The following is a 16,763-nucleotide window of genomic DNA, read 5'->3' as shown; positions in this document are numbered from 1 at the left end:
TATATAGTTGACTGTAAAACTTGAATATAAGAAGATGGTCAGGGTTGCGGTAAAAAAAAAGAACAAATAGTTATAAACTATTTGTGTGTCAGTTATAAACTATCAAGTGTTGTAGGTAATTTCAAAGATATGGAGCTCAGACTGAAAATTTATTTTATTTTTTTTTACATTTTCTATTCTACTTAACTATACTTTGTATAGGTACTGACCAATTTTCACTAGTAATTATACTTAGTTTTCATAAAGTAATAAAAAAGTGGGGTGAAATAAATGACTTTTTTTCTGCTGGGCTCTTGTACTACAAGTTATGGTACTTTCAATACTGAATCTGAATTAAATGTTTCTTAATTGTTTATACCATAACTTGCATCGATTAGCTGTAACCAAGCAAAAAATATTAAGAAAGAACTAATTTGTTACTTTACTACATTAATTAGCCATTTAATAAGAGTATTAGGATAACCTTAAATGTGTTCCTGTGTTGTGTGTTGGAAACCAATTTTTAAAATTATTTGCAGATTTATGGTTTATGAGATGGGTTTTATGCAGCAAACTTCTGGACTAGAACATCATGTAAAATATGATGTTTTACATCATTAACATGTTAGAAATACAATATAAAGAAAGCCTAGTTTTACTGAATCATTAAAAAAAAAAAAAAAAGGAGTGAGAAAGAAAGACATATTCATGAAAATAATAAAAGAATGTAAAATAAAGATTAAATTGAACAATGACATCCCACAAAAACCAATTCTTTAAATACATACATTACAATGTATATGATACACCAAACTAATATTACAAATTGTGGAGACATCAATTATCATACTTACACGCTTAGCTTTATAGCGCTGGCTGAAATGAAAAAGGACCAAGTTTTTAGCTTTGATTTGTTCAGCAAATGCAGCAGCCATAGAAGGAGTAGAATGACCATTTACAATTGCTTTTTCCATCATAGCATCCTCTAATGTAGCCTCATGAACTATATAATCACAATCTCTAAAAAAAACAAAATAAAAAAATACATATATTATCTTATATAGTTTCTTTAATACATATGGGTCATAAAAGGAACAATATTTAAAAGGATCATATTATCATATTGAATAATTATTATACTGATTTGATCTATTGATTAAATTAGAAACAAAATTATTTTAGGATTCTTTTATTCTAAAGAGAAATGCTTTATGCTGCCCAAATACATTGGCTTGCTACAATACACAGCATACCCATCAATCCATGATCGGACATATATACAATACGTATACTTATGATATAACAATTTTTTTTTTCTACCTTTTCCTTTTACAATCAATACTCATCTACAAATTAACAGCAAATATTTTAATTTTTGTTTCTATTTAACAATTTTATTACATTTGACAATTTTATTCCATTTAATTGACAATCTTACTCTCCCTACTTCACTATCTCAGACCTCCCCTATTTAATGATCCGCTACCCACGTTCGATCCATTAAACAATCAAACAAATTTATCATTAGATAGCAATATAAAATCAAACCAAAGACACAATAGCCACAGCAGTAGATTAGTTTACAAAAACCAAATAAATAATAAATTAAAAAAAAAATAATATATAATTTAAAAAACAAAAAGTAAGTTAAAAGAAATACTTAAATGAATAAACAACTTGAAAGAAATAATTTTGTGAATAAATAAGTTAAAACAGAAATCAATAGGTTAAAAAATAATGGATAATCTCAGAGCTAATTCCCATGCAGGTGATGGTGTATGATCCCCAGGGAGTACAAAATAATATTTTCTGCCAAGATTACAATATCCCCAATGCTAACACCTAGGTCTTCCAAGAAGAGGCCTCTCACAGTGAACTCTTTTTCTCCAAAGGTCTCGCAGAATTTTTCTTTAAGGATAGGGACACATTGTTCAGATATTCCCTTCTTTCTCCCTCTTCCACTCCACTTTCCTTATAGAGGTCATAATTCTCAAATCACACCATCGGACCCAAGACCAGGCTCGTGCCAATAGTTTTAGTGAGTGCCACAATATCAACATATCTCACAGATCTATCAGAGTCAACACAATAAACCTCATCATAACAGGTAAAGCCTTTTTTTTCCCCCCGGGAATTCATCAATTTTTTTTTTGACCCTATGGTGCCAGCATGTTATAAGGAGGGAGTTGTTAGGGCATTTTACCAGCACATGGGCTGGTGTTTCAGACTCTCTGCTGCACTTTTCTGGGTGATAGTATGATGACAAATATTAGGCACATAAAAGTTCTATTAAGTTCTTGCCAATGCACCCATGGATCTGAGAAAATTTTATTTTAAATAATTTTAGACATTTTTTGATATTTTCCTATCTTTCCTCAGTATGAGAATACTGTTTTATAATAACCATGTTTTGGTTATTATATACTGATCAATATATTTTATATACAGAAAAAGAACAAAAGATTCTTTTTCATATTAAAATAGGTTGAATGAATAAACAATAACAAAAAACCAAAAGATGCTTCTATTTAAGTAGGTCAAAACAAATTTTTTAAGGGAAAATCAAGTAAAATTCACTTTAGGTGTCTTTTTAGTTATGAATTTTCATGTAAGCCAAAAATTAGAAATTTTTGGACTTGAGTTGTGAAGGATATTTATTTTCTGCCATTGTCTCTTTATCTAAATACGATGCACCTATAACGATAACTGTTGGAAAGCTGAATTTCGTCTTCCAAACCATATCAATTACTTTTAGATTGTATACCTTTATAAGGGATAAAAAGTATTCTAGTATTCCTGGATTCTATTCTAAAGTTTTGTTTAGATTGATAGAGTCGTGTTGAAGTATTGCAATTGTTATGACTCCCGAAAATAAATCAAAGGACACAGAATTAAAATCAAAGGTAAAAATTATGACCTTGTAACCAATAGATGAACATCAAACTAATATTATCAATCATACAGCAAATAAGTTTCTTTTAACAGTATTTTGGAATTAAAGCAAATCTCATGTGAGTGGACACACACCAGAAAGCAATTGATTCTTTATAATTTATAAGATCTTGGAATTTTCTAAAAACTAAAATAAATGAATAAATTTAGAAATTAACATTTTTACTTACAAGGCTATATCTGCCATCCCACTAGAATCACAGGTATCTCCGAGAATAACTACTTTCAATCCCGGTTTTGAAGGCTCCAAAACATCTTCAGGATTTATCTATACGTTGAAGTTCAAAAAAATATTTCCTAAAAGTCATCAAGTATTAAACCACACAAAGTATAATCGAAACAAGGTAGTAGCTATTTATTCACAATTCAATTCCAATAAAATTATCTATCACTATCGAGAGAAATGGTTTATTCGTCAATACTGCCCAAATACATCATATTGCTAAAACACACAGCATACTTATCAATTATTGGATATACAAACACTAACATATATTGACAATGATACAAAAATTGTTTGTTTATTCTTTTACTTTTTTCAAGCAATAATTAACTATAACCTAAATACAATACATTTCTATATATTTTTTTATATATATTTTATGTTACATTTTCTTAATTCATCTATTCCCTTTTTTTTCTATCTACACTATTCTCTCTATTCAACTCTCTCATACCTCCCTACTCCAGTGATCCACTACACAAATGGAATGCTAATTAAACAAAATTATATTAAATATTTTTCTTTTTCATCCAGAATTGCTTTTATACTTACTTAAGAATCATTTCCATAATCGTAGCACAAATCAAATTAAAATTTCAACAATCATATGTTTAACATCTGCCCCATTTAGGACAAATGGCAGTCAATAAAACAGGTGCAGATCTATCTTGCCCTGAGTATGATATGTAGGTTGATGAAGTAATTTTTTTAAACTTTTTAATTTCTTTCATCAGCATTTAAAGATGATAGAGTACAAGAAGGCTATATGCGGTTCAAGCAGAGAGGCAGGAGGATAGAAAATGGAAAAATAGATAAATTATCTCAACAAGTAAGTCTATTTCATAGTGACTGAAATCAACATTCAATCTATTTCAGTTTTATTTAACTTTACAATAGACATTGCATTCATTTGAAAAGAGAATTTTCATCTCACACAAGTTTGTTTAAACACAACTCCCACTCATTAAAACATTTCAAATATTCCAACCAATTGGAAGATCGAAGATTGACCTTAAAAATTAATAAAAGGAACATGTTGGAACAGTTTATTTTCTATTTGAGTCTTTTTGACCACACTTAGACCATCTTCCTTTTATTCCACCCAAATTTAAAGTAAAACTAGCCCTAATGCACTTAAAGGATCTATTGATAATATTTAGTTTCATACTAAATTACTGAAATGAGTAAACAATACTAAAATGCTTTATTTGATCAGCAATCCTGCCCAAATGTATTGGGTTCCTACAACACACAGCATACTTATCAGTCCATTGGGTATAATACATACCCTAACATACATAATTAACAAAGATACAATCCCCCCCCCCCCCCCACTAATAACTGAATATAAACAAAATACAGTGTTTTTTTACATAATTAGGTTCAATTTTTGTTATTTTGGTAATTTTTCCCTGTTTTTTTTTCTTCTTTAACTTTGTTATATTCTAAACCCCATCTATTCTACTCTCTTACATCTAATATATCTCCTTTTTAGTGATATGTCATAAATATTCAATTAATTATACTAGTTTAATTAAAATCAAAATCTTATCCAATGTTACCATTACAAATACTAATACATAAAAAATAAATAATAAGAAAAAAAAGTTATAAATAAATAGAAATAAATTAACATAAACTATAAATAGCAGCATTAAATTTAAAAATTAATAAATAAGTTAAAACATAATGAAATAAATAAGACTAAATATCCTCTGAGCTAATTATAATAAAGGTGATGATGTATGATGCCCAGGGAGTCCAGAACAATATTTTGGCCAACATCACAATATCCAGAATGCTAACACTTAGATCATCAAAAAGGCCTTTGTTATATTCAGAATCGTTCTGCGAGGTCCAAACTAGAGATCTCTCATTGCGAACTCTCTTTTTCCCTGAAGTTCTCATATAATTTTCCTTCTTGGAAAGGGACATATTTCTTGTAGGTTTCTTTCTTTTCCCTTTCCACCCCACCTGTTTGATCTAGGCTGTTATCCTCAAATCTCTCCATCGGATTTTGGACCTGAGTTGTACCTCTGGTCTTAAGGAACACAACTATATTTGTAAATCTCATGGATCCATCAGTGTGAATAAAATAGACCTCATCCATAAATTCATCTCTAAACCTATGGTGTAAGCATGTTATGAGGAGAGAGTTGTAGGCATTTACCCTAGCACATGGGCTGGTGTTTCAGATACCCAGCCCTTTTTGTGACAGATAGAGCCCACTTTCCTTTACAAACCACTTCCTCCTGTGTGAAGTCCCAGGAGGAAACGGTCAATTAAGAGAAGTGGGGTCCGTTTGAAATGGTGAAAACCAGAGCCATCTACAATTAGCCCATTCTTCAAAAGTACTTTCTTGCAGCAACTGTCGTAGAGCTCTCATACTTTGGTAGCCTTAATCAATACCCAGTATTTCACAGCATTCCACGATTTCCGTTGTGTAATTGTATGAAGACTGGAATAGGGCCTCCAGAGCATTAGAAAGAGATGTTGTTCCGTGAATAAGTGGTTGAGCAGGCTTATTCAACCATTACGGTTTTAAAAGTTTTACAAAATCAAATTTATACAATCCTCAGACAATACACAAAGGAGCAAAAAACAATCATCATGCAGATTATCTTATCTATCATATCATCCTATTTAAACCTTAAGTAAAACAGATAATATTACATAGAACTAAAAAGGATACCGTTTGTCCTGACTCCAATATCACAGGTTCACCTTGCTTTAATTTTCCATATAAAGGTCCGGGCTTCAAACCCATTTTCATTAACAACCCGGCCTTTAAACTTCCAACAGTTGGATTCTGCTGAATTGAAAATCCAAAACATGGAATTCGATGAACCAAAGCTCCTGCTTTAACAATTGCATGACTGTCTTGGAACCTGTGAACGTAAACATTCAGTCTTAACCTGAGTCTCTATATTTTAAAATATTAAATTAATATTAGAGACATTTCAGAAAACATGCTCAACAAAATAAATAAATGTATAAATTACAAATTTTAAAATATTAAAAATTTAGAATTATAATTAATGCATATAATAACATAGCGCCATAGCTATCATTTCTTTCATTGATAACAGTACTAACCGGTCAACACATAAAGCTCACAGGTCAGTTTGTTTTTAATACCACATATTTAGTTACTTCTATGTTATTAAGTGAGGTTCAGTCTAGCTAAATAATTTGCCCAGTACATATCATCATGGGGTGGACCAATTTTCTTTACTGTGCTTATCCTCTAGGATTTTATCAATATTTCTTCCATGGCGGAGGCCCTCCCCCACATTCACTCATATATCGGTGAAACAGACATGTTTTAAAAATCTTGTTTCTCAAATAAATACTGGTGGCATTATATGTATAACTTGAATTGTCCTTAATTCATATTAAATTATTAATTTATTAGTAATAAGGATCGTTTACTTTTCTTTAATATTGATTCATCTTAACATCAATACTACATTCATAATTTTCTAGGGATTATTATTTATTTATTATAATATATATAAGAAGATGGTCAGGGTTGCGGTCAAAAGTGAAACAAAAATAGTTTACAGCTGTTCAACCGATTCCTTTGAACAGCCCTGATGAAGCCCTGCAAAGTGGGGCGAAACGTCGGAAAATAAATAGTTGTAAACTAGTTTTGTTTCACTTTATTATAATATACTTTTGGCTGACCATTTTTATTTGATTTAGTTTCCTATTTTTAAGAAATTTTTGTATTAATCTTTTTAAAGTTTATTTTAAAAATATAATAAACCAAAATTCAACTATTTTTAATTTCTAATCATGAACCATTAACAAGAGGAATATTAAAGGTTTATTTTGAACCCCAAACTGCCACTCAACACCTAGGGATGAGAAATAAAATCCTCATTGGTTGTCAACTTTCATTGGTGTGAACATAAAATGATTTCACTTTTTTCTAAGGAAATGTCAAATATTTCAAATAATTGTGCAACCCATAACAATTGCACTGTTAGACAAATTTGGATATTACTAGACAGGAGTTAATACTGAGATATGAGCAGTTGCTAAACATGAAATAATAATCAATTTCTATACTTACAAAGTCCATACGTTTTCAGAACTTATTATCTGCCTTCCAGCAATTTCTTGGGGATGAAGCAGCACACCGTCTCCTTCTTCATTAATTTTCCAGTTCTTCAAATCTTCAGGATATTGCCAATCCAAAGGTATCAACTCATGAACCTGAAATTGATAAAAATAAAATAAGTATATGGAAAAATGTATTTTAAACTGAAATTAAAACAAATACAAATATTGGACATGTTAGTAATACAGTTATTATCGAAAATAATTGTATTCACTACAAACTGAAATATTGATTATATATTGGTGATCTGTAACATACTGAAACTGGAACTTCTAAATATGCCTTCAAGATAGGAATTTAGGAAATTTTGAAGAGTTACAGATAAATCTACCTTCTTTGGTTTTTCTACTAAGCCAATGGTGCTCTGTTTTCTTTTGTTTGATTTGAAAATAGATTGTAAGAATTTTGAAGATATTAGCAAATTGAAAGGGACAGATAATTCGAACACAAAGAAAACCAACACCAAGATATTTTTCCAAACATTATTGGGTTGAATGCTTCAAAGATTCAGAATGAACTTAAGCATTGTAAGTCCTCTGAAGCTATGATTTCACAACTTATGATTTCCATTTGTTACAAGGATAAAGAAACCTCTAGCTGAGTCAAGTGGGGATTGGTCTGATAAATGTAAGTTATACTAATTTACAAATCTATATAGTGAACTATGGAGAGATTTAAAATTATTCAAGCAGTAAAGGTACAATATTTTGGTTGCCATCCTTCCCTTTCTGGACCATCTGCTATATTTTGATAATGGTTGACTATCAAATACATAATTAATTTTAAAAACTAAACAATTACAACCAGTCATTTACAGGGTTAATAAAGGTATTCTTTACCAAGATGGTTTCCTTCAGATAGATTTTATTGATGCATATAATTTACTTAACATGCTAACAATGGAGCATAGCAGATCACCAATACATGTTCAATAATTGTATCTTACACAATAACTGAACAATTGATAAATATTATAATTTCAAACAAGTACCCACAACATATTTAAAATTTAATGTTGACCTTGACAAGTTAAGGGATTCCCTTACATACTGACGAAGACCTAAGGGCCCATACAATTCCAATACAAATACATCAGCTCGCTCTAAAGAACTCATGGTACAGATGAACCCTGGAAGACCAAACAACTGAAATAATAAGTCAACCATAATTCTAATATCCATACTATAAATATATAATATCAAATCAATTTGTGGTTACTTACATGATCCCCATGTAGATGGGTGATAAATATCTTTTTCACCTTCCCACAACTAAGGGAACTCTTATGAATTTGAAGTTGAGATCCTTCTCCACAATCAAATAACCATATGTCACCATCTAATTACAAATTCAGTTAACAGAAATTATTATAAGTCAATTATGATAACTTATAACATGAACATGCTTGACTATCACCTGTAATCAAGAGGTTAATAAATTGTTACCATTGAATTTAACAGCTGTACAGGATACACCACGATGTTTGGTAGGATAGCAGGAAGCAGTTCCAAGAAAGATTAAATGCATTTTAAATGCACTGGAAGAACGCCAACTACGAAATTATGGGGGAATATTATAAAATATCAACCTTACAAAAAACATGACGAACGTTTTCAGGTCAGTACCTTAACTAACTTATTGTTTATCCTAAGATCAAACATGACTATGAAACCTATTCTACTTCGGTAACAACTAAACCCGCCAATATGAGGATCACAATGATTCAAGTCTGCACATCTGTGGTGGCTATATTCGCAATATAAATGATCGAAAATTAAACTTTTATAAAATAGGAATATCTTTGTTGGAAAACAAAGGGGGAAAAACATAAAAGGTGATTGGTATTATACGATAATTTTTTGTCACTCTTTAAACATTGAAAATAAGTTACACAAAAATGAATAAATCACTAGTAAACATCAACTTTCCATTGGCCCAAATGTATCTTTACTAAGTGTTGTCATCATACTTAAAAGCTAGGCAAAAACTGCCAAAAAAGGATAACAAAAAAAAATTACTGAAATGTGGAGGGTGCTCCTGCACTAGCGCCCTGGAAGGGGGTGTATGGTGCAAGATGTATCATAATTTTTTTTTTAATTTAAAAAGGAAACACATTTTACGGCGTAATGAATTTTTAGAGGAAACCATATTCTTGTAGTTTTTTTTTTTTTACTAAGTCCTAGCAAAGAAAACAATATTAACAGAATTAAATTGCATACATTGTTTGGTAAAGGTATCATCTAGAAGTGGATCGAGACTAGGGTGTAGGCTGAAGCCTTCGGAGGATTCGAGGGACATGTAATACCCTTAAAGAGAAAGGAGGCTCCCTGAAACTAAAATTTGACAAATATATAAGATTATGGGAGCGGTACTGGTTAGTCTCTGGTCTGGGCGAGTGGAAATAGTTAGCGTCCTCACGCAATGAAAACGACCTTCCCACTTAGGTTAGTAAAAGTTGGTAACCTGTAGGTTAACCTACCCATAATTCAGAAATGGCCAGTTAGTGGGTAAACAAAAAATGTAATACTGATTTAGGACTGGTTGCACTAACTCCCGGTAAAACTAAGATTAGTACAACTTAGATTTGATAAGAGTTTAGTATATTCCGGTTACTTAGCGACCTGTTTCTGGTTTACAATTTTGTTAACCAGGTTACCAAGATTACCTAAAACTGGGACAACTGTCAAACTCAGCAATTTCTACCTGTAATGTTAGAAATTGATGTTCCAATTTAAAATTTATTGAACAGCCACTTTTTACAGTCGAAATCGCTGGAAAAATTCTTCATCTGACCACTCTAAAAAATGATTTGGTCTAGGCGGAATACTTTTTTTTCATTAGTACCTGCGCAACTAATTCTTTGAAGTCTTCGTCGTCTGTCAAATCGTCTTTCTCGATCAAATCCATTTCCTATTTATTATTAAATGAATAATGTGCGAAACCTAGGAACGCGGCAGCGTTGCGCTCCGCCAAGCAAAACAATCCGCATGAAAAATAATCAAATTCAACCAACGCCGCGTGACTATATTTTCCCGACATAGCAAGTATGGGTTTCAGCTATCTGAATCTCTTCAAATCTAAGATCTAGGAACATGACATTTTTCTTAGATATATCAATATTCGATTTTAGAAAGTTTCAAAACCTTCATCACAGCCGTATTGTAATATAGTATAAAGTGCATCCAAGATGGATTTGCTCGTGAGTAAAGGGAGGAAAGAGATGCGTGGTAGCAAACGTTCCCATATCTAACTGTTTAACAACAAATTTAAACATAAAAAAGGCAGTTTTTTTTTCTAAACACAATGATTATCAAATCTCAAAGATGATTTAAATACCAAGTCAGAACAGAGTTGTCAATATATTTGCTTAATATATAATAAAGTAAAACAAGAATCAATAAGAAACAGTCCCTGTCAAAGAAAAAGAATAACCTAAGAAAACAAGTATCCTCCCATATTCGTATCTTAGGAGTCCACGAAAAGGGGGGAACCAAATCCCGTAGTTGGGCGCTACCAAGTTCCAGACTCTCTTGATTTGTTCCCGGTAGGAGGGGTTTGTTATGGTGTAGAGAAGAGAAGGAGCTAGGGTGGGGATTCGCGAGTTCCCTCCCTACAGGTAAACTCATCTTTAATGCACTCTACAACAAAAAAGCCATTTTTCCAGGCCACACTGTTGTTTTTGTCACGATTTGACAGGCCTACAATCCAACCGGCTGGACCAAAAACCACTTGAAAATGTGTATACATATGTGCTTTGCACTCCTTTAGTGCCTTTTGTAACATTTGTATGTACCTATTCGGTGTTTTGATAAATTTTTAGAAATAAAAAAGCATGTTTCTACCACACATTTTTCCCCTATAAAAAATATTTCTGAACCAATTCTAATAACATTTTGCATCAGTATTTGCTTCATAATCATCTATGATATTTTATAAATTTTGAGGCGATTTGAGAGCAGTATCAAAAAGAACAGATACAAAAAAGGCTTTCCCCGCAGAAAAGGAGCCTAGGGTTTCGTGCTCTGCACACAATACGTTGAGCTGAGAATGCAATATAAAATGGAAAACGAATGCTAAAATTGGGCGGGATATTGGTCTGTAGCAGTTATGACCTTTCTATTTAGGTAATAATTACAAAATAAAACAATAAATAATTACAAAAATACCAACAGGCACCGCCTCCAATTAAAACTTTCATTTTCCATTTTAAATCCCATCCTTAGATGAACGTATTGTTTGCTTAATCGTGTCACGAAACCCGTTTGTCTTTTGGGAGATTAGTGTTACTATGGATATTTATGTAAACATTATATTAAATTATTTACTATGGAAATATTACAAAATAAACATATCTGATTACAAGAATGTAGAGGATAAATAATATATAGCCTTTCTCATATTATAATATTTACACTATACTTTCTGCACTATTTATGTATCTATACTACCTTTTATTTTCTAATTATTTATTCATTATGGTTGATATTGTTTTGTTTTTTCTTAGCCCTGATAAAGGTCTGAAATTTTGGCGGAAACGTTCTGGCACTTTTTTTTTTACGATCCCTATAAAACAAAAAATAAAACATGAATTGGTAAATTGCATTAGGTATATGTTCCATAAATCAAATTAAATACAATCTTTTTCTACCTTGGTACTTGAAGGTATATAAGGTAGGTATGTTGATGTTTCCATTCTGGGAGAATTCTATTAAAATATTTGGAGGTGAGTGGCCTCCGCGTAATGTTTGAGCAAAGAACAAATAAAAACAATTAGTAATTAAAGACGAAAGATAATTAGTAAATAATAATAATAAAAGTCGAAAAATGGTAGGGGGAAGGGGTGCAAGAGAAGAAAGGAGTTAAGATAGGGTGATGTTTATGGGGTTTTTGGAATTTTTCCTGCCCTGGCACCTCGCAGGAAGAGGGGGCGGAGATGGGGTGATTGAATGGAATAGTGGTTTGAAGTTCTTGCACTAGTAAATACGTTTTATTTATTTGTGCCCCTCACTGACCGCACCCCTATCCATCACCTCATTTATTCACTTCTGGTATTATTCAGAAACATCTCTTAGATAAATAGTACTCTAAGAGCAAAGAACATTTTCCAGAGAAAGTTTTATGAAGTTTATAGATAAATTCTTCCTGTTAAATGTCATCCAACGTCTACATTGCATTTAGAAAGATAGCCCAGCTGACTTCTCCCTTCAAGGGAAGCACCTCCTTAGAAAGAAGAGGATAATAATATGCATTGTGGATCAGTGCATGATAGTACTATATTTTTAAAATGTATATTGTCTTTTAATTCTCTGCCTTGTTTGGATGTCTTCCCATATCTTCTCTCCTTTTGTAAGACTGGTGGCTGGCATCCAGTTGGGGCTTGTATTTCTTCTTCGTGCCTCCAGGAATAGTATCCTGTATAACGAGGTTACCATCCTTAGAGGACTTACAGCTCACAGACTTACAGCACCTTCAAGACTCATGATGTCAGTTCCCCATTTAACCATCTACCTGACCTAAGTGAGCACACATTTTTGGGGCCTGGTTAAGAGTACCTAACATTATCAATTGGAATCAGATCTAACACAACCACCACAAAAAAGGGCTACCGAAAAACAAGATAAAAACAATAATAAATAAAAGGAATTACAGAATGAAAATATATAGTCTAAGTATTATAAGAAGATAAAGGCTATATGAGAAAATTAAAATTAAGAATAAGAAAAGAACAAAAATTAAAACACATAAGAAAATCTAGTATGTAAATACATAGACAAAAAATAATTATTTAAAATTGAAGTTATGAAAACAGTAGGAAAGAAAATGTATATCTAAGTAAAATAACAGAATTAAATCAATTTCTTAGTAAGCAAATTTCAAAGTAACATTTGCGAAAATTATTTTTTTCACAACATTGCTGTGAATGAAATGATTCATCCTGTTTTTCATTCAAATAATAAAGCCCTGAAAGCAGGAAATAACTGATTGCTTTACTAAATATTTCTTGGTCTACCATAGAAAATATTTTTAAAATGTTCTAGGCAGTAGTTTTTCTCAGTGTTAGAAAATGTAGCAAAATGAAAAACATTAAACATTAAGTCTAATTGAAAATAAATTTCAGAGGTGTTTCACAAAACCAACAAACATAAATGATCCTGACCAAAAATGTAAAGTGCAAAAACCATTAACTCCAATAATATTACCAGCGAATAGTCCTCAACTGAACGGTCAAGTATCTAAAAAGGAAACATTTTGGAATAACATTGCTGGTGCCGAGCTACTTATCAAAGTTACAGATAGCAATATTGATCAGGTTCTTCAAAAGCACAGGGCAATTTTAATTATGTTTTATGGCACATGTATGTATTTTACTATACTTAGTCGACTAAATTTTAGATTAATACAGTTAATAGCCACAAAAATATTTATTAGTATAAATAGTCAGTAATTAATTAATATGTTGAATTAATTTAAAAATAGTGAAATTGTCTTCAAAAACACTTAAAATCAAATTATATTGATTGTCACCCCAGGATAATCCTTCAACCTCAACATTATCTCTTACATTTATGAAGATAGAAAAAAATAATGATTTGGGATCATTCCATCATTACAACAAAGCCTACAAGAAAATAACAATAAAGTAATCAGTCCAAATATTTTACTTCTTTAAACATAAATATTTGAAAACAATAAACCACAGTGTTTATTGATACTAAACCATAATTTGAAGTGATGAAGAAAAGAGGTGAGAAAGATAATTTCTACAGAAAATAGAGCCCATTTCTCAATCTCAAGACCAATCAAAAGTAAGCTTGTGAGCCGTACACCAAATAAAATGGTAATGTATAAAATCCTCATAAGACCAGAAGTCACATAAAGTGGAGAAATGAGGGCCCTCAACAGTTAAAATCTTGCAGTTTGATGCTTTTATTTTTAGGTTTGAAAGAGTAATTTTGAGAACTTTAAAATTTTTTTAAGGAGAAACATAGGACCCATATGATAGAACGGTCTTTGGAGACGAAGCAACAGTGAACTGTAAGGATATTAGCACCTCCTCTCACATTATATGCCTTGGCCATGTTATGAGGCTATAGTGGCCAATAAGTGTCTCACTAAAATTGCCCAGATGGTGAAGTGCCCACGTAGTAGGTCAAAGGGCCGATGAAGGGAAGCAATGAGGCAGGATTTTTGGTGACTGAGAATCTCTATTATCCATGCGGATGAAAGAGAAAAACGGTCGTTTGTTATACTGATATAAGAACAAAAAGTAGTGTTTTTTCTGAAATAGCTGCATTCATTTTATTTCAATAATGGAAGGTTGACTTTTTTGTTTTACTTAATCATATCTCCAAAACTGCTTTAGAAAATACTGGCTTAAGGTTCTCAAGACTGCTTCAAATTATTTCAAAAATTCTCCAAATACAATAAGTTTTAATGGAGATTTAATCTTTAGTTGTTATAAAGTATTAATATCAAGAATATTTTTGATTAATAACTATCTCTATTTATATATAATCTATTCACTTTCTTGAGGCTTCTTTTATTCTTTAAATAAAATAATTTGTATCAAAGTTGAGTCTCAAAACACCCTTTATTATTTCTTAAAATGTCCAACATTTCGGCCAATCTGGCCACCACTTTCTATAAAAAATATTGTATGATAAGAAAGTGATAATAGTGTTAAGTTAATCTGTAATTGAAAGTTTTAAAATTTAATGGAAAAATGACATAAGCGTAATTTGACTGAAATTAATGCTCTTGGGCAGAATAGCCTGCAAAAAGTTTTTAAATTATTGAACATGGGGTGTAAATTTACATTTAAGATTGTCCTTAAGGATGTCTGGATTAGCTGAAATGTTGGACACTTAATGAAATAATAGTGCATGTTGTACGACTTAACTAGGATATAAATTATTTTATTTAAACAACTATCTCCATATTCTTAATTTCTTATTTCTCTCTAGTTTAAAAAAAAAATATCACCGTACAAACAAATGTGTTACATTATAAAATAGTTACCTGCAAAAACTTTTCATTGTTTGTAGGATCATAAGAAAAAATTATCATTTAATTTTCAATATCCAGCTAACTATTGTTCATAATTACATTTCAGGGTGTTCAGTATGTAAAGATGTTAATGTCGAAATAGGGAAAGCTGCAACAATGATTACTCCTGCTGAAGGTTCTTTTGGGATATGTGATGCTATGGACAATGTAAAAGCAGTAGATAAATTCTTAATAACAAAAACTCCATCATTTAAATATTTTAGAAATGGAGTGTATGTAGCTGACTATATAGGAAGGCCATTAGCAAATGATATAATTTTCTTCATGAAATCACCTCCTCCTCCTGTAACTAAACCATCTTCAAAGTCTAATGTAAAACTTCAAAAATAAAATTTTAAAATCTGTTAATTTGTAATTGCCGTCCTATTAATTGATGACTTTAAGTTAAAAGGTGTACGCTTTATTTACTTTTTGTAGTAGAAATTGAACTAGTTGAAGATTTTGTTAAAAAATTAACTGAAATAAGGAAGTTGGTAGAAGTCTTACAGCAATAAATGTTATGTAAAATTATATTCTTTTAATAAACATGATTGGTGGGCTGGTGTTAAAGAAGTCCCTAGTTTTTTGATTTCTGAAAAAAATTTAAATAATTCTTATTTTATTGTTGCTATAAAATCTGTATTTTCTAGTTTCATGAAGTGGAAGTAAAAAATATAAATGACGAACACATAAAGAATGTGGAATAAATACTTTATACATGTAAAATAAAAGGCTCTGTCTGTCCATAAAACTAATGAACTCTCAACAGATAAAATTAAAAAATAATTGTCTGATAACTCACTCATCGATTCATTTCTAGAAGCGCCAAACATTGAGTTTAGTTTTTAGTTATTCATGTAGTAGGACACCCATTTTTCCTCCCCATGATCTTCATAATAGACTAATATCTACATATTATTTTTTTTAAAATTAATTTATTTGTTTTTAAACTGATCTACCACTGTCACTATTGTGTCTTTGATTTGTTTTTCCATTGCTATCTAATGATAAATTCTTTTAATTTATTTAACGGATCAAACGTTAGAGGATCACTGGAGAGGGGAGGAATGAGAAAGTGCAATTGCCAAATAAATGGCTTAAGATTGTCAAATGGAATGTATATATAATCGTATTCAGTGCATAGAGGATAGGGAATAAAAAAAAAATTGCTCTTATATCATGTAAATATATGTAGTGTATATATGTCCGATTGTGGATTGATTGGTATACTCTGTATACTACTTATAGCAATCCAATGTATTTCTCTCTAAGTGAAAGCAAAATATGAGTTAATATTGAAAACATAATAAACTATAGACTATAAAGCAATTTATCCCAGAACATTCCAAACCATATTTACTAGAATGTTAAGTAATAAAAACATAAGTCATCAAGGATATATTTCTTTTATTCAATAAAGTTGGACTTAGTGGAAAA

The 16,763-nt window shown here is 31.0% G+C and overlaps 2 protein-coding genes across 4 annotated transcripts in view; one reads left to right on the top strand and one right to left on the bottom strand.

The window, feature by feature from the left end:
* The window catches only part of LOC106686305 (zinc phosphodiesterase ELAC protein 1), an 11,606-nt gene extending 2,739 nt beyond the window's left edge, over window positions 1–8,867 (bottom strand). Inside the window, exons 1-7 of one of the 2 annotated variants that reach the window (XM_014429515.3) lie at window positions 8,726–8,867; window positions 8,503–8,618; window positions 8,276–8,425; window positions 7,233–7,375; window positions 5,847–6,042; window positions 3,102–3,199; window positions 834–999 (exon numbers count right to left, since the gene is read on the bottom strand). In XM_014429515.3, the coding sequence (XP_014285001.1) occupies window positions 834–999; window positions 3,102–3,199; window positions 5,847–6,042; window positions 7,233–7,375; window positions 8,276–8,425; window positions 8,503–8,618; window positions 8,726–8,807 (951 nt within the window). In that variant the 5' untranslated portion in view covers window positions 8,808–8,867. The remainder of the gene's footprint in view (window positions 1–833; window positions 1,000–3,101; window positions 3,200–5,846; window positions 6,043–7,232; window positions 7,376–8,275; window positions 8,426–8,502; window positions 8,619–8,725) is intronic. The other variant, XM_014429516.3, reaches the window with a different exon arrangement.
* On the top strand, window positions 3,797–15,695 carry LOC106686306 (protein disulfide-isomerase A5). 2 transcript variants are annotated; one of them, XM_014429518.3, is made up of 3 exons: window positions 3,797–3,983; window positions 13,399–13,636; window positions 15,394–15,695. In XM_014429518.3, the coding sequence occupies exons 1-3, from the start codon at window positions 3,921–3,923 to the stop codon at window positions 15,675–15,677; spliced, it is 585 nt and encodes a 194-aa protein (XP_014285004.1). In that variant the 5' UTR covers window positions 3,797–3,920; the 3' UTR covers window positions 15,678–15,695. The 2 variants fall into 2 exon arrangements, with proteins under 2 accessions (XP_014285004.1, XP_014285003.1); XM_014429517.3 differs by lacking the exon at window positions 3,797–3,983 and adding an exon at window positions 8,755–8,897.
* Window positions 15,696–16,763: the final 1,068 nt, after the last annotated feature.

Source organism: Halyomorpha halys, unplaced genomic scaffold (genome assembly GCF_000696795.3).
Source record: "Halyomorpha halys isolate HHAL.00 unplaced genomic scaffold, Hhal_1.1 Scaffold806.1, whole genome shotgun sequence".
Lineage (NCBI taxonomy): Eukaryota > Metazoa > Arthropoda > Insecta > Hemiptera > Pentatomidae > Halyomorpha > Halyomorpha halys.
This window is presented reverse-complemented; position numbering and strand designations above follow the sequence as displayed.